This window comes from Phyllostomus discolor, chromosome 7 (genome assembly GCF_004126475.2).
Source record: "Phyllostomus discolor isolate MPI-MPIP mPhyDis1 chromosome 7, mPhyDis1.pri.v3, whole genome shotgun sequence".
Lineage (NCBI taxonomy): Eukaryota > Metazoa > Chordata > Mammalia > Chiroptera > Phyllostomidae > Phyllostomus > Phyllostomus discolor.
Window position 1 is genome coordinate 124,829,973 of NC_040909.2, and position 18,360 is coordinate 124,848,332.

At 46.7% G+C, this 18,360-nt stretch overlaps 1 protein-coding gene across 1 annotated transcript in view; it reads right to left on the reverse strand.

Moving 5' to 3' along the window:
• Positions 1–873: 873 nt before the first annotated feature.
• Positions 874–18,360, reverse strand: part of SAMD12 (sterile alpha motif domain containing 12) — a 344,026-nt gene continuing 326,539 nt past the window's right edge. Inside the window, exon 5 of the mRNA XM_028533859.2 lies at positions 874–8,179. Coding sequence (XP_028389660.1) covers positions 8,157–8,179 — 23 coding nt within the window. The 3' untranslated portion in view covers positions 874–8,156. The remainder of the gene's footprint in view (positions 8,180–18,360) is intronic.

Below are 18,360 nucleotides of genomic sequence, written 5' to 3' on the forward strand. Positions count from 1 at the left end.
ATTAGCTAACACAGGCAAAGTGAAATGCTGTTAACTTTTCTTTTCCTTTTGCAAAGCTGATGAGCTGAAGAAAATAGAAATAAAAAGTTTAATGTAATTTTTTTCCCAAGGATGTACGTTGAAATCAGAATCAAAACACTTTTACATGGTAATAGAAATCCCACATTTTAATACATTGCCATGCACATAAGGAATCAAATAATGTGGAATACAAAATAGTCAAATGTACAAAATGAAAGCAGATTTTTCAGGCCTGATAGGGATCATGCTCACGGACACAAGGGGGCAAAAATATGTACAGTTTCATTTCTATTAATTTAAAAAGAATCATGCCCCCCAATTCTTTTTGAGGACAACCAAAAACAGAAGGAAACATTATAAGAAAATATAAAGGAGACCCAAAGGGAATTGGCAAGTTGATAGCTGCTTACGATATGGAAATCGGTGGTTCAAAATTGTGGTGCACAATAATTCTTATGTTTAGAGAAAAAATTGTCTAAACATTGTATGCCCTGGAAATCCAGGGAACGAAAACGAACATCCAACAGAAAAGGCACTCTTATTTCACCACGAAACTTGTTTGTGTCCTCTAAGTTCAGCCTTGGGAGTTATTCCAGGGTGCAGAGAGACAAAAACCACAGTTGTGGGCAATGAATAAAGAAAACACTTATTTAATGAACCACTCTGAGGGGACTGAGAGAATTCGGACTGCTGGTTTAGCTACTCACTCAAGGAAGCTAGGAAAACGTCTAACATCTTCGCGGGCTTTTGTGCTATGAAATGTGGTGTTTTTCCCCCCTCCCCGCTGAAATGTGTTCTTATAGCCATGTTTGTTAGCGTTGTTAAAAAAGTGAACCAGTTTTGTTTTTTTTTAATCAGATTTTCTGCCCTCATATGCTATTGAGAGCACTGGTCTTATATTCATTTCACATTGTGTGATTTTTCTTCTTTCTTTCCTAGAACGAATACTAATACACTATATAGCTCTTCAAGAAGTTCGGTATGGCTTTCTGGCTCCTGTGACCCTCGATTTGCCAGTTTCACACTTGCGTCAGTCTTCTCCGGCCCTGCGATCGGAGATCTTCGCCTGCACGGAGCCAGGCCCGAGGCCCTCTCCCTCAGCTAAGCGCCAGGGCTCGACCCTTGGCGAGGTGGAGAAGTGGAGATAAATGAATGCCTTGGCTGCAGGGTCTGCAGACTAGCCCCCAGCTATTGGAAGAAGCATGTGTGGGCAAAATGATCTGATGGCTACTTTCTTACCATTCTTTCTTTCATTTTTGAAATCCCAAAATGGAGCCTATGAGAAAAAGCAGAAAGTAAAGGAGAAGGCCCATGGATTAAAACCTGTAGCCCCGTCACCCTAAGAATTACAGAGATGTTGGTGGTACCAGACAACTTCTCCCCTCCGCTCATTTTAGCCTCCAAACAGCCCTGTCGGCTAAGGTGGGGCAGCTGGCCTCCCAACCAGAGGGGCAGAGGTTCAGAGAGATGGGTGATTTCTGTTGGATCCAAGTATTCTCCTCCTTTATCAGAGTAGTGACTGTGCCCATAAGGTCCCAGGAATAACTCAAGTACATACACCACAAGAGATCAAGCTTTTTTTTTTTCTTGAGTCCTTTTGGCTGCTAAGATGTAATTTTGTAAGGACGTTGATCTTTTCCAAAATTTTGTGTGCAGTGCTTTCATTTCCTGCCTAATGATATTAACTAGTTGAATTAACTGGAACTACAGGAGTATGATTCAGTGACATAAGAGTTCTGGCGGAATTAGTTTCAAAACATTTGTGCTGGCTTGGCTTCCAGCAGACGGGGGACTTCTGTGCCAACCATGACCGAGACGCGCAGGGCAAAGTCGAGAGCATGGCACCATTCAGCTCTCTGCAACATGAGCTCTTTTCACTGGCTCAGCCACGGCCTCCTCAAATATGGCTTTGTAAGGGTAGCCTTTTTCTATTGGTGGGGGAAAGGTAATGCTGGAAAGGTCTTTCAGAGCCCCAGAGAGACTTCCAATCGCCTAAGTGTGAGGTTAAACAGGTGGAACCCCAACTAACCCCGGTGGTGGCCAACACTCCCTGAAGCGGGTACGGCTTCTCTTTCTGGTGATTGGAGGTGGGGGGGGGGCGGAATTACAATGAACAAGGACAAAGGTGCCAGTGTTCAAACACGAATAACCCCTCACCCCCATTCTCTTTAAGTTTTCATCTATAAACAGGGGGGCCTTTTGATGCGAACCTGGTTATGCACTTCGAAACCTCTGCAGCTGGCGTGGGGAAGAAACACATTCTTGGTCTTCTCTTGAACGTGTTGTATGGGGACTCAGCACTGGAATGGTCAAAAGCAGCCACAGAGTGAGCAGGCAGCTCCCAATGCACACACAAATGCAGCTGAGTATGGTTTAAAAATAATGGAAATACATATGAAGAATTAGAACTGGTTTAGAGATCGTATGCTCAAGGGCCGTGATGGCGCTCAATCCAAATCACGATTTTGCAATGATGCTTGAAGAGGGAGTCTCCTTAAAACTTCAAAAGGTGCCTTCATGGTACTTGTGCTATTCTAGAGGGAGGCCAGGCTCCCCTCAGGCAGGTGGAAGAAGATCACCGTCAGTTTGTGTGGAACAGGATGTGAGCAACCCCCAGAGGCTTGGGGCATTTAATGGCAGACCATTTCTTCTTCAAGTTTATATCCCCCAATCAGTTCCCCCACCCTGAAAGAAGGAAAGATCCAATAAAAATCTCTCGCTTTATAATTTTTCAAAGAGTAAAGCATCTGAATACATTTTAATAGAATTTGGGGGGTGATGGCAATTAGTTACAGGACACAAAGCAGACCTGTGCGCTCTCAGACCTCAGCCCAGCCGAGAGCCCCACCTTCGGTAGCTGCGTGCGCTCCGACACGGCCGAGCCACGGGAAAGCTGCCTGGCTATTTCCTTTGATCCCAACGACTGAAATTTAAAAGGCTATAAATAATGCAGAAGACAACAAGCAGACCTTCAGTGTGTCAGATGTTTTCGGTATGAATATCCGACTTTGGGTTAATTTAACCATCTCTCCGTCAATCCCGTAGAAACAGTGGGGCTGTCTCTGTCAGCGTTGCACTTGGGCACGCAAGGCCTGGGTTAAAGAGCCTTTCTATGGTTCTGTAAATGTTTGAGGTTTGGGACACAACAAGGACAGAGCGAGCAATTAAACAACTGAAACCCCCAAACCATTAACTCCAAATATGAAAAGGATGTGGTGGAGTCAGAAATGATGTCCAGATATGTACAACACTTAATATTACGTCAACCAGTCAACTGCAACTCCATGCAAATCATGTGGTTACTCTGAAATTTTATTATTAGCTGTGTGTTGCTGGTGCCTTCTCGTGCTTGACGGAATTGGGGGAAAGGAGGCTCTGAAGTAAGAATGCTTGGAGCTCTTCAAGATGGAAGAGAGCCCTATGTGGCTAATGAAACTCCAGATTTACGGAGCAAGTCATTTCTCAGTCTTTGCACTGTTGGGCCGAAGGTGTAGAACGGATCCATACTCAATGACAATTCCCTTTTATATTTGTCGTAGGTGAATTTCACCCCCAAAGTGTTAGATCTCAGGAACAGTGCTTGCCCCCAGCCTAGAATTTTCCCTGCGGGGCCAAGATAATGGCCAGGAAAAGCAGTATTGGGACTATCCCTCTGGCCGCCTTCCCAAATGAGAATCCCCAGGGAAATACCTACTTTGCTATTTTTGTGGTACAACCTCCCTGTGCACCGGGCCAGCTTTTTCTTAAGCTTCTTTTAGCTTTTGAAAGAATGCCCTTCTTCTCCCCACTAGAGTAAGCCACCAGAGCAAAATAATGGAAATGCGGCCCTCTTTGACCTTGACGTTGTGCTGCGGTGCCAGGAATCGCGCACATCGATAAAAACAGAATTCCTCAGATAGTTTGCTGGCTACAGGATTAGAGGCAGATCTAAGGAGGCTGAAGGGCAGCACCTGTCTTTGAAATGGAGGTCCCCCAGCTGTGCCCCGAGCAGATGCAGGATCTGGTCTGTCCTCTTTCATGATCTCGTGGGTCTTGTTTTGATTAGTAGCACTGACCAGCCAACCCCTGGAGATGAGATTCCATAGCCCGCTAGTGTGTGGGCCGCAAGCTTAAGACAGAATTACTAGTCAGCACTGGGGGCGGGGGGAGAAAGGTGATGACTCTGTTTTTCTGTTTGAGTTCTTTATAGAATACTTGAAACCTACCCTCGGAACTATGTTAGAAGAAAAGATTTAAAAAACCCCACAAAACAAAGCAAAAAAGTAGGGTGGAGGAGGTTGTAAGAAAGGTGAATAAAAGCAGCCTTTAAGGCATAAAGAAATGTATGTCATTTTCAAAGTTTAGATGTTCAAAAAGAGACTATGGCAGCCTAAGTCTAGTTGTCAAGTAACAAAATTGCCCTAAAGAGTGTAGAGAAAAACACCACAAAGAAGGGAGCTGCTAATGCACTGGGAAGAGGACGTTTGGGTGAAACTGAAGTGCTAGGGGGTCTTGAAAATGTTTCTTCCGTGCGACTTTCAGTGTTTCTACCCAAAATCAGTGCCGTGACATCTGCAGACAAAGAAAGCATTGGCAAGGAACAAAGGGGCAAATCCATTTGACTTTATCCTGAGTTCCTATTCTCACGTGAGGTTGACATTTCTTTCCCCCTTAAACATTAACAATGGCAGAATTCCCTCAGAACAAGGGGCTACAAGCCCCTGTCTGGGCAACTGAGAAGTCACTCTGGGTGCAGGGAGAGCCGCAGGCCATTCACCATAGTTACGCGTTTTTTGGAGGTAGAGGTCAGGTGTGTGGCAACACACCTCACAGAACCTGAGCCGGGATCTAAAGATACGTCACTGCCCACAGAGCAACCCCTCCCCCCAGGTCTGTGGTCAAATACTGCAGGGATCTGCTCCTGCCCCAGCACAGCTTCTGTGGCCTGCACATTTGCATTCAGCTCTGGGGCTGGAACAGGCTAATCCCTTTGGCACCCCGGGGAGTCGGACAATTATTCACTTCTGTTCATCCCTAAGAGTGCCTTTCCTGTAAAGTGTGGGTGTCAGCCTTTTAATGAAAGGTGTAGCACAGGTTTAAGGAAAAGTTAGGTGTCAACAGTTTACAGTCCTTAGGTGTCAACACATTTATCCCATAGCTCCCTGTCTCCTGCTTCCTACTAACCACAACTCACCCCAGCTGTTTCTGAACTTCGGGGAGGTCAGACTGCCCACACAGATCTTGGGAAGAAGGTTCAGCTCAGCAGAAAGTCACTGGGGGTAACTGTGGATCGACACATGACCGAGAATCCTGAGCCTGCGAAGGACATCGCTGCTCCATTTTGCCGGTGTAGCTCGCAACTGCTCCAATTTTAGGCTACCGTGCTTTCAGAACTATCCTCCCAAATGATTTCAGACTGAGGCAGGCAGTCTGGTGAACAGTCGTAGTTCATCTGCAAACCTGTGGTCCTTGCCAAGAGTTAAGGCATTTTTAGAGAAGCCATCATCAACTGAGCTCCTTCATCGTCATCTTTACCCCACTTTTCCATCTCCGTCTCCACCCACCATCTTCTTGTAACTTTCCAGTGCTCTTTTGACTCAAAAAAAAACCCCTAGGAAATTCAACTTATTTAATTGTTCAGAGCCTATTTCTTAAAAGCTGAAGGTTGAACCACCATCATTTAATGAACATCTGAACCATCAAGCATGTCCAGCTTGCCTCAGGTGTTCGCCGTGGTCTCCGAATGTCCCCGGCTAAACGAATTAGTTCCCAGCTACACTGTCTCAGCACCTGGCAGCATTTCTTTTGATGCATCAGGCCCAGTTCTGTGTCCCCAGGACTGGTGGTCGAATTGGAGTTTCAGAGAATCCAGCATCATGATGGACAGCTGTGTCTTTATAAAGAACAGGAATATAGGTGGCCAGGGTTAGGGGAAGCTCTTACTAGCTCTGTCTGGGCCCTGGGAGGATTGGCCGTGCACGGAGGAACCCTCCAGGCCACAAAAAAAGTGGCCTGAGGCCATGCATCAACTCTTGCTCCTCTGCCCTCCTTTTTCGGGCACGCAAACTGCCTGCTCCTGTGTGCGTCTTCCCGGGGGACTCTGGCAGCGGGTGAATGTTGTTTTCATTGTGGAAAAGGTGGGTTGGGGACAGGGTTTGGGAGGTGGAGATATTTCACAAGGGTGGGGAGAGTCTGCCTTGCACACTCTTGCTGTCCCAGCACAATGTTTGGCACATAGTAGGTGCTCAGCAAATGCTTGCTGAATAAAGGAAGGAGTGAAAGGAGCAGGAAAGCCTGCTGTCGGAATTGAAACAGAGGAGGCAGGCAGTGCAGGTTGGCATGCTATGGGCAGGGGCGTTGGCAGCCAGGGTATGGCCTCCTCATTCTGAACTTGTAAGGAACTGTGGTCTGCTGAGGTCCCGATGGTCCTGTTGCTAACCTGTTGAAGGGCCAGGTCTCAGTGGCATCTTGAAATTCCCCCAAGTTCCCTCTTGGAAGTCCTCTCGCCTTTGGCACGACAGCCCGGCAGGCTTGTGGCGAGTCATCCTGCTGGGTGGTTCGCTCCGATCCCATTTGGATCTCTCTCCCCTTCCCTGTCTGGTGTCCAAATCTCCTTGTAAGCCCTTTTTTTTCCCCCAATGGGCTATGATTTCCTGAGACCCCCAGGGGAGGCAAGATGCGGGAGAGTGTGTGTGGAGACCCCTAAAACGCAGAGCTTGCTTGTGCTGGCATAGTCCCAGAGGTGTTCTGCATATTTATAGAAAAGTCCTTGGTGCCTGACGGTCCCAGGCTGAGACCAAGGGCGAGCAGAGCATACTTTGCCGAGATTTTGATTCAACCAAGTTTATATTCTCAGGAAAAAAAATGCTAAAACATTATGTAGGATCCGTTATTATGGACATTTTTCTAATGCTTAAAGATAACTGGATTGACCTTTTCCCCAGGACTGTGCTTTGTTATAAGACATAGTAAAAAAAAAAATTAGTTGTAGCTATAATCCCAGAAAGGATCAACAGGGACTAGTAGGTTCTCTGTGGAGGAAGGAACCTTGTGTGAGACTGGACCGTTTTCCTTCTCTAGGCATGCAGGAGTCACGTGCTGTGCTCTTCGCTCCAGAGAGCTGTGATTTGAACTTGACTTAGAAAATCTCCCCAAGTGTTAAAGCCAGACCACACAGGAAGAGTGCATTCTGCTGCCCTTCACATCAACCCACCATGGTCTTTGATTAAAAGAAGGCCATTTTCCTTTTTTTTTCCCTTTGAAAGAACTCCTCCGTAGACTGAGAGGGTATGCTCATTGGCCAGGAAGCCTCCTGGGTGAGAGTGGCTGTGTGTGCAAGTGCTAAGTTGTGCCTGGGTGCAACGAACGAGGAGCTAAGATATTACGGTCCGCCCGCTTCTACTTCCCTGTAGAATCCAGTTGTTCAGTGGAGTGTCAAGATGTTAAATCTAACAGTATTGTGGCCATATTTACACCAATCTACCATAAACGACTGGGGACACGTTAGCAGTGAAGTTTGCCTTGGACAGTCTGAGCCAGAAATAGGACAAGATTCATAAAGGAGAAAGAAAACACTTGTTTTCTCACAGGTAATGAACATGCTGATTCGTTTCGGTGTCATGTTCTCCTATAAAGTGCTTAAGAATTGGACAGAACGCCTTTAGATGTCAGAACTAACATAACTGAGACATGTTGACATTCCTACGAGGGCATCGCACGGTAAACACTTCCACCGGGATTGCAGAACTGCTGTAATTTTTTTTTCTAACACATCATGCCATCTGCACACAGAATAAAGGAATCCAGTAGTCGCCATGCTAAAACAGGACCTCTAGTGAAGGGCACGGACAGCTCCCCAAGGGCGCTGGCGTGAAGCACAGTGATGAAGACTGGAAGCGATTTTCCAGCTAACGGTCTGCCAGTGACTGCTCGCCGCAGCTCGGCGCTGTGTACTGTGCACCTCATTTTACCATCCACGGCGAACGAAGATCTTAATCTTGATGGAAGGGGTGTTTTCTTGTTTCCTCCAGTTAGGCTGGTTAGTCTGTCAAGGCGCCGAGGGTATCTTCCGGCAGGGCCGTGAGTTAGTGATTCTGCGAGGAGCAGGCCGTGCTCCCACCCACTGGCAGGACAGCAGCTTGGAGGGCTCACCACGTTCATGGAGAACCCTCGAGGGAGGCTGCAAGAGGAAACAGGGGGAGACACGGTCAGTTATTTCCTTACGTTCCCAGGTTCTGGGATGAAGCAGTCACGTGATTCCAACCAACCCTCACGTCCTTAGGTCAGAGAGAAAGTTCTAGCGAACATACAGCCACTCATCGCCAGGACAGATCATGGTGGCTTGGATTCTGGAAATGCCCTTTCACCATTCGGTAAGCGTAGAAGACGGCCCATCTTAGGGGCAGGCAAGGTGGCCTGTGTTAACCTAAGAACAAAAGGCTTTCAAAGTGGGGGGCGACTGGCATTTGTCTGAGATTAACAAAATAAAACAGAAAAGCTATTCAGGAGAGCACGGATTCGGGCAGAAGCCCAACTAGGGTTCCAGTCAGTAGACAAAGGCAAGGGGTAATTATGAGAAAGGGAAGGGGGACAATTACATCAATAGAAGAAAACATTTCTATGGGTGCAGGTAAGTTCACGGAGTGATGCTAATTTTAAACAACACTGTCAACGTTCAGTCCTGCAGTGACCACGGAGTAGTTGTCATGTCTGCTTTCTCCTTATCTTGCAAGCAGTTCTTTGGAGCACAGTGCTGCTTTAGGCCCAGTCCAAAGTTTATTTCCTGCTTCCAGACTTCCAGGTTTGAGACGTAAGTCATGCAAGGCAGCTCCTCTGGCCTGGCAGGCCCGGCTCCACTCTAGGGTGGCTCTGTTTATTCTTACTTTGTGACACCTGGAAGCGAGGAGGGCAAAACCAGCTCTCTGGGACTGGCATTCGGCCCTGATGGGGCTGCGGTTTGGGGAAACGTTTCATATATGATACGGTTTCGTGAATGTACTTAATCGGGAACGAGATCAGACTGGGAATGGTGTGAAGGCATTTTGTGGGGGGGGCAGTGTGGGGTTCATCCATCAGGGAGCTTTCCTGGCACGAGACCTAGAAGGAAATGCTGGGAACAGCGTGGCCGGAGCTCCTGAGTTTGCTAGCTGGAAAGTCAGGTGGCTGAGCAGGTTAGAGACTAGACAGGGAAGGTCATCACCATCTGGCCAGAGACTGAACTACTTGGATCGCAGCTCTGCTTTTGACCTTGGGAATGCTGGTGTAGGTTTTGATTTTATTGCTTTTTCTAATTTTCCTACCATTTTATCTGAGTTCTCCCTCTAGTTCCTATATCCAGGTCCTCATTTATTAGTTAATATAGGCATGGAATCTAATGATTTGCTCAGAAAAATATCAATATTAGTTTTGTTTAATAAATAAAACTATCGGCCAATGAGAGCAGATAGAAAGAGTTCTTGATGTTAAAAACAAACCTACCTAGGTTTTCAAACTGGCTTTTCAAAACACAAGAGAATGCACAATTTATAAGGACACGTTTGATTAGAACTTGCTATTTTTGAGAAAATGCAAAACCAGAAGGTATTATTTAAGCATATTAAATATAATGTAATACACACTACCAATAAGCCTGTAATGAAAGTAGAATACTAATCTATTGCTGGTGGCACTGTAAACTGGAGAAACAGTGCCCATTTATTCAACAACCATTAAAAATTTACATTCCTTGACTAAGTGATCCCTTTCTAGAAGTATATCCTAAGGAAATAATCTTAAAAAATGAAAGAAGCTATGCACACAAATGTGTAACCAAGAGGTTATTTATAACAGTGGAAACACGGGAAAACAACAAGTCTCCTACATTATGATGTGTTAACAAGACGGATGATTACATAGCCATTAAAGTAATAATTATGATGATTAGGTGGCAACATGGTAAACAGTTATGATATACTACAATACAAAATTTGCACATATGCACAGAAAAGAACTGTAAGTGAAATAATGCAAATGCTAGAATATTTATTATGGGCATCAAAATATTTTGCAAAACAACCATAAAAGTTAGGCTCACAAGGGTGCAGATATGACCCATGAACATTGACCAACTAAAGCAACCTTGGCTGTTTCTACTCACTACGAGTACCTTGCAGACAGATACTGCACAACTGCATTAAAGGACAATACTCTAGTATCACTGAATGCGGGGGACAGAAAACGGCCTGGGTAACAGTCTTCTGTCCAGGTCGGCCTGCAGGGGAGCAGCACAGCCTGGAATCAGGAAGGTTTCTAGGAGCCTGACCTAGGACAGCAGCCTGAAGAATGCTGCTAAAGTCAGCTCTGGGGAATGGGTAACCTTGGAAAAGTGTTATTGACAATATCCTATAAAATAAAATTGGCAACTGAATAATGACACTAAAAAAGAGTGAACTTTGCTTATCTACTATACTTTGGATCCCAAGTCTGGATTGTTTGACAGTTGATCACAGTTGCTGCATCTCCAAATAACCAGGTGTTCCGTGTGAACCTCTGATAGCTGGCAAAAGCCTGTCTAACTTCAGCGTACAATAACAGTTACAACCATGGACACATGCTGAGCCCGTTATCCTTCAAAGGTCCTCCCACCTGTGGCTCCCCAACATGCTTCCTAGGATAGGTAATATTGTCCCAGTTTGTGGATAAGAAAATTGCAGCCCCAAGGTATTGTTTGTCCACGATCACAGATCTGAGAAGATCTCATCTGTTGCCGACCTAGGTGTGTCCCAATGTAGTGACATACAGGAGCGACAGGGACAAATATATAAAGTATAAGAAGTATTCAGAGCCTTTCCCATTTTCCTACCTGCTAAGCAGAATTCTGTATTTATCTATAAGCCCTATCAGCACAATATGGGCCCTGCTGGGTGGGGAAGAAAACTGGAGGCGAAATAAATGAATATTAGAGCAGAAAGATAGTCCTATAAGACCTGAATACTCACAGAAGTATCATCCACAGAGGGACAGATTGGGGACGTAGGGAGAGACAAAGGACATTTGGGGTGCTGGCCACCAAATGAGTGGGACCTTTAGAAGATGGATGGGCAAAGAGACGAGTGTGCTATGGCCTAATGCCCACAGGCCATCCATCCATGGAATCAGTCCAGTATTCACTGCTCTTCGGTGCTTTTGCAGTCAGCTGTGTTTCTTTTGAAAGGGTCACCATATTGAGTTAAGCTTTACGTGGGAGCAAGAGGCCCCTGTTCACCTGGTTGTATGTGCAAAGTATGTGGATACTGTAAAGCTTAGACCGCTGTCTTTTTGTCACAGAGGCATTGGGATGGGCTCTGCTGCCACCATTTTGCTAGAGATTTCTAAAATCTGCAGTAGGAGTCAGGTATAGAAAAGCTACGAGAAGTTGCAATGCAAAACAGTGGTCTGCAACAGATGGCTCTGCCTCTTTGCGAAGGAAACACGATGGAGAAAGGACACTTTCTGGGCTCCATCTCCTGGGCTTCAGCCATCCCAGTGCCCTTCTAGCTCCTCACACGCACTCGGTTATATGAAGCCGTTGCACAATTTTCCCTCCGGCCTAGGATGCCTTCCTTGCACACCTGCAAACACTACTGTGCACCTACCCCTCCATGTTTCAAGACCACCTCCCATGCTGCATTGCACATGAAGCCTTCTTTGCCCGAGATGCCAGCTGACAACTTCCCCCAATATGCCAGGATGGCATGTTAAACGTTTGCCACCGAACCCACCACAGACCACCACCAACACTTTATGGTATCATATCCATCTCTCCTCCTATATTTTTTGAGGGTGATGCCCCACCTTCTTTTTGTGTGACTTCCTAATGCACAGCGCAGTGCCAGGTACAGAGAAAGTATACCTGACTTAATAAATAGTTGTGAGATTAATGAAGGGATGATGTTGAAGAGAAAGAGGGTTTGTTTGTTTTGCTTAATTCAATACCTAATTTCACTGGGGATTCAATGCTGGTGCTCAGGCCAGCCTGTAGAGAGGTCTGTTGGACTACTCAAGGAAGTCCTGGTGCTGGCCGTGTATGGGTGAGCCGCTACCAATGGTAAAGGGCTCTTTCTCAAATCTCTGTTTGATGGGCCAACATTCCTTGCTTAGGCATCCTGGGAACCGATCTCCTCTGTAGTCCGATGGCTCTGAAGTCGGATGGGTAGGGAAGCACTAGTGTCCAGTGACCAAGAGCAGCGGCTCTGGAATCAGGGGGATCTGGGTTGACATCCCGAGTTCATCACTTCCCAGTTCATGAGGTTGAAACAGGGATTTCTCAATGTCCTCACCTTTAAAATGGTGATCGTAATCCCCACCTCACTGGGCCACTGCGATGATAAAATGAGCCAGTAGAAAAAGCATTTTGCATGTGTTTGGCCAAAAGTATCTGCTAAGTGATGGCTACTATTTATTATTGTTATGCCAAACTCCCTGAGTTTCCCAGAGAAGCTGGAGATACAGATGGGTCAATGGTCTAATGCCAAAGCCTGGGGCCGGGGAAAAGCAGCGACATGCCTGGAGGCCAGGCCTCTGCAGTTGCCAGGAGAGAGAGAGAACACTCTTCTCACCCGGCAGGTCGCTGTCCACACAGGCTGGCTCGCCCAAGGTTAGGGCAGAAAGGAACCAGCAGTTCCTTGAAAAGGAGGTTCACATCAGAGGCAGGGCCAGCCTTGCAGAGGCTGAGATCTGGGACCGACAGTGCCCAGCTCTACTTACCCCCACCCCAGCTGCAAGGGGCCGAGGGACTGGCAGGTCTGGGGGAGGAGTGAAGGTAAGCTGTGTGGGAAGCCACTCCTCTGTGGGCTGAAGGGGAGAAATAAGACTTCCTCTCTTGAAAAGGTTGTGTGGTGTCTTCCTTTCAAAAAGACGAGCCCTATCTTCCATCTTTGTCTTTTATGTGACTCAGATTTGAGGAATTTGGGGCCGACCTGATTTGCATATTGATTTGGGACTATTTATATAAGGTGTTGGAGGCACACTCCAAAGGAATGACATCCATGGTGGCCCCCATATAACAGCTCATGATAAGCAGGACTAACATTTATTCATCAGCTACAATGGGTTGTCACTCCTTGAACCCTCATCGCCATCTTTGAGGCCTGAACTGCATTATCCTTGTAACACACCCGGGAAAAATGAGGCCAAGGTCGTTACCTTGTCATGGCCATACTGCAAGAAGGCCCAGAGCTGAGACTAGAACCCAGGTCCGTTCTCACCACGATGGTTTCCTGACTCCATAAGAAGTGTGTTAGGAAAGCAAGTTCCTTAATTCCAACAGGAACATAGAGAAAGCAGGTATCTGTGTTTGCATAAAAGAATGCTCATTAAATACAAATCCTAGACACAAAGTGCCTTAAATAAGAAGTTTGGCCTAAAAAGAGTATGTTTCTATTTAACAGCTAAAATCTCTCCCGTGTTTAGAGCACTGGTAGTTGAGTGCACTTTGGCCTGCTAGGACGCTTCTGGCAATGCCAGGAGACATTTTTGATTGTCACAACTTGGGGGCTACTACTGGCATCTAATGGGTGTAAGCCAGGGACCCTGCTAAACATCCTAGAAGGCAGAGGACAGCCCCCCACCCCCTTCAAAGAATTATCAGGCTCAAAATGGCAATAGTGCTGATGTTGGTTTAAAGGATAGAGGTCCTGGTTTATCTTCTTCTTCTGGTGGCAAGCCAAATATATCACTCCTAAAATAGGCCAAGATAAAAACCCACGTAAGCGTGCCTCCTGTGTGCACAGGAAACAAGACTAATTTCCAACCACACTCCCCTCTTCTATTCATCATTTGCTCCTTTTACTTGATTTTTATATTCAATGTAATCAAAACCTCTAATACTAAATCATCTTCTAACTTTTAGAACCCTCACAGGCATGCCGTCGTAAGAACCACGATTGGATGATTTAAACAGGGATGCTCCATTAATTAATTAGTATGTATGAGAGAAGTTAGGAGATAAAAGAAGGACAAAGGAAGATTTATGTGGCAATAAAACTAAACTCTGCTACCAGCGCTTTGGTGGGAGAAGTCACATTCTCAGCTGCACTGGTTTCATTTCTGCCACTACCTGTCCCCCGACAGCTGGGGGTGTTTGCGCCTGAGAGTGTGATTGGGAAATCAACCCTGTCACCCACCTGCGTGAGGACTGAGGTCAGGATCTCTGACATGATGGGTTTTGGGCTGAGGGCGATAAAACAGGTGACACATGCACACCTGTGACTTCTTCTAACCCCTAGTAAACTGGAAACTGCAATGACTTGGAGGTGGTTAATCTTATGCGTCAGCTTGACTGGGCTGCCGAGATGTTGGGGGAAACACGATTCAGAGTGTGTCTGTGAGGGTGTCTCTGGATGAGATGAACAACTGAATCAGTAGACCGTGTAAAGCAGATTGTCCTCCTTAAAGTGGGAGGTCTCTATCCAATCAGCTGAAGGCCTAAGTAGACAAAAGGCTGTGTTAGGGAGCACTGACTCTCTCCGCCTGTCTGAGTTGAGACATCAGTCTTCTGCCCTTGGACTAGAACTTACACCATCAGCTCTCCTGGGCCTCCACCTTACTGACCGCAGATCTTGGGCCTTCGTAGCCTCCATAATCATGGGAGCCACTTTCTCTCTCTCTCACTCTCTGGATATCTAGACACCTATCTAGATACAGGTATATCAATGTGTCTTCTAGTGGAGAGCCGGTATCTCATTTGGTCTGTTTCTCTGGACCACACCAACTAACTGAGTCTGCAGACAACAGCGACCGCGACCGTAAGCACTACGGTTCATCAAGTACTGACCACCTACCTAGCATCATGCTCAGAACCTGTGTCCATCTTGCAGCAACCTGAGGAGGTGAATACCATGACCTCCCTAGAGGCAGACTTCAGAGAGCCTGTGGGTTCATTCCAGATCACCACAATGAACTGGGTATTGCGATGACTATAGGGTCTCGCCTTGAATTAGTAAAAAAAAAAAAAGCAACATCTGTGTAGCACGATACAGTGCAGCACAATAAAGCGAGGCGTGCCTGCACACAGATGAAGAAAGCCGGGCTTGGAGAGAGAAACCCAACAGAGGCTGCGGCCTCTAGGCCCGTGTGTGACCCTGGATCTAATCAGGACGTGTCAGGAGCCTCCTGACACCGGAAGTTCCAAGCAGGAAACACGCGATCCCAAGGCCCCGTGGGAACATTCTCAGGCAATCATTTATTTAGTCCTAGACAGGATAGGGGGGCCTGGGCCTCTATCTCCTACGCTCTTGGCCCCCTGTTTTATTTTTTAAATTAGAAAGTGATTGGCTCCTGGGTATGAGAGGGGCCTTTCTGTAGTTGGCTCTGCAGTCCTCCTCGGCTTGGGGTTGATACCTCTCTCTAGGGAGTGTTACAGGGTTCACGAGATGAGTCAAGGTGGACCACCACCGCCACCACCACACACACACACACACACACACACACACACACACAGAGGGAGAAAAAGAATGCACTTGTGTGCAAACTGTGCCTCTCCATGTACTCAGCCCTCGGCAAAACACCAACGACACTGTCTTTGTTCCCTGCTGTTCAACTGCAAGCAAAGCTGCTAGTCTAGACCACGAAGCTGAAAATCCTCTTGGAAATGGACTCTGGTTCCTGTGAGTGAAATCGAGTCCCTGGATTCCAGGTTTTTAAGAACTCCGAGGTTCTCAGCCTTCACTGTATCAGACTCATCTCAAAAAGGTTCTTAAAACTTTCATTTTGTCCAGCCTCTCTCCATTTCCATTGATTAAGAACATGCAGAGGGAGGCCTGGGAATCTCCATGTTTGACAAGCAGTGGTTCTTATAAAAGCAGCTTGGAGTAAATCCATGGAGGAAACGTCTACGTTGTTTCCCCAGTACTTAAATAGTAGGCATTTGTCCTTCAGACAGAGAAAAATGTGTAGACAGTGGGGAAATTGCTTTAGAGTCTTATTCATGCCACATAATAAAATGTCAAGAAACCTGGATACACTAGAATGCAGTGATCCAAACGGCGGGTTTCCGAGTGGTGCAGACAGGCATGGCGGGACCCGAGCAAGCTACCCAAACCATTCCAAGTCCTGGGGACGTAGGTATGTTCCATCATCCCCCTATTGTTTAGTTTCTGCAGATCGGTTCATGCATCAACCACCCAAGCAAGGAAGCCACATTTATTCCCTTGAGCACTTACTAAAATGTCCAGCGTTGCCTTGGGGGCTGAGGGGCTTGGGGGGGTTTGATCTGTATCACTGTATTTTTCAGACCCTACTCACCCAATGGTGTGTACGTCTGTCCATAGACGAATGCTTCTCGAACTGGGTTGCACTTAGAAACCCCCAGGAGAGCTTGATAAAGCACAGATTTGGGGCCCCAAACAGAAAGAATCCGGAGTCGGTCTGTGAATGTGCATTTCTAACAAACTCACAAGGACACCGATGTTGCTAGTCTGGGACCACTCTAAGCACCCCTGTTCCTCGTCTGAAACTTCTGCAGTAAAGAGCATGCCTTAATTTTCCTTTCTGAGGTGTGTGGCAGTATGCCTGGAATATCAAAGGTGCTCTGAAATGTTTGTTGAATGAATGAATGAATGTATGGCAAAAGCTACATGAGTGAGGTTAGCAGCTTCCTAAAATAAGGGCAGAATTTGTTTGGGGGCCATAGCATTGTTCTCTAGTGAGAACTGATTTAGGAGTTTCAGCGTGTGCAAGTATCAGGACCCAGTGAATTCTCAGTGATAGTTCAGGACACCGATCAAATTCAGTCTCAGGGTGAGAGTTCCCCAGGAAAATGGAAACACGTCGCTTAACCTGTGGCCGAGGTGAACCAGAAGCCTGCGGACAATCGTAGCTCCCACCTCGCACCACGTGAGTGTGAGATGGTACGTGGAACACACCTGGGAGGAAGCACCCAGGCCGGAGACACTCTCAGCAGGGAGGCATTTGTGCAGCCAGTTAGAGGCAACCCAGCGACTCAAGTCTCTGAGCTGGACAGAGGGAAGCATCTCAAGTCACTAAATTCTGACAGCCACTCTAAGAGCACACAAAACCTTCCAGAAGAAAACTCTGTCCAGCGGCTCAAAGAACAGTGAATCTCATGAGAGAGCATGTAAATACAATGTGATGTTCATCCAAGGTGCCACGGAAACTCCTCCCGGTCTCCACAATGTCAGGCCAGCAGGAAGAGCACGCCCTGAGGAACTGTGTGCTAATGTCTCCCCGTGCTCTGTACCCCGCCTCGCCCAGTCACAGAGCCCAGTGCCTGTGTACTTGTAACTGTACTCAGAAGTCAGGTTCCTTCTCCCTCTATTTAAAAGAGTTCTATTCCCCTCTTTGTCTTTCTGTTTAATCTTATTCTGATCTCACAGGCCTCTCTGTTGACCATTCCAGTTGCTGCTTCATGGGAAAAAATGTTCTTAAGTTTTGCTTCTTTAGAAAAAATGCATCCCAAAAGTTCTCCACATCTTGCAGCTTTTCCAAGAGAAGGAGCACACGTTTTCAATGCATGTACAGGGTATACTTAGTGTTTCCCCTTCTGCGTGCCGAGTCTCCAGGGGCTACAAGGGCCTCCGAAACATTGCTGCACAAGCTGGATGAATGTGAACAAAGGATGCTGGTAACAATCATGGAGGTCGCCACACGGAATCTTAGAGTGGATGGACCCTTCAGAACTGGGCTTCTCACATTCTAACATGACTCGGAGCCACCTGGGACTCTTGCTAAAATGCAGGCTGTGCAGGTGGAACAAGCTCTCGGGTGACACAGGTGCTGCTGGCCCATGACCCACCCACACTTCCAGTGGCAGCGCCAGTGCGGTCCTGAATCTGGGGCAGCTGTTAGCCGCGTGTGGCTGCTGAACACTGGACATGTGGGAGCGCCTGGTCGAAATGAATTTTAAGTCTTAATTTTAATTCATTTAAATTGAAATGGTTACAGGTGCCTAGTGGCTACTGTATTGAACACCATAGCTTTGTAGAGTTGAAAACAAGACAGGAAGATTTGGTTAAAAGGCCTTAGAAAGAAGAAACCTTAAAAGCAAGAGAAACCCCCAATTTTCTCCCCCGTGTAGTAGACACGTTCTGGTTCCCACTCCCCGCCCCCCCCGCCCCACATCCTGCTTTCTGGAGGGAGGGGCTGGAGGCTCCCCCTCTGTCCTCTGTCATGTTCCCAGAATCACTCTATAAACAAAATAGTAATTAGGAAAGACTTTATAAACATTCTGAAGTACAGAAGATTATCTCGTTTACATAAAACCTTTTGACTTGGCAAAACCTAGCAAAAAAATCTTATGAGAAATAGTCCTTTTGTGCCCTGGCTGGGTAGCTCAGTTGGTTGGAGCATAATCTCCGTATGCCAAGGTTGTGGGTTTGATCCCCA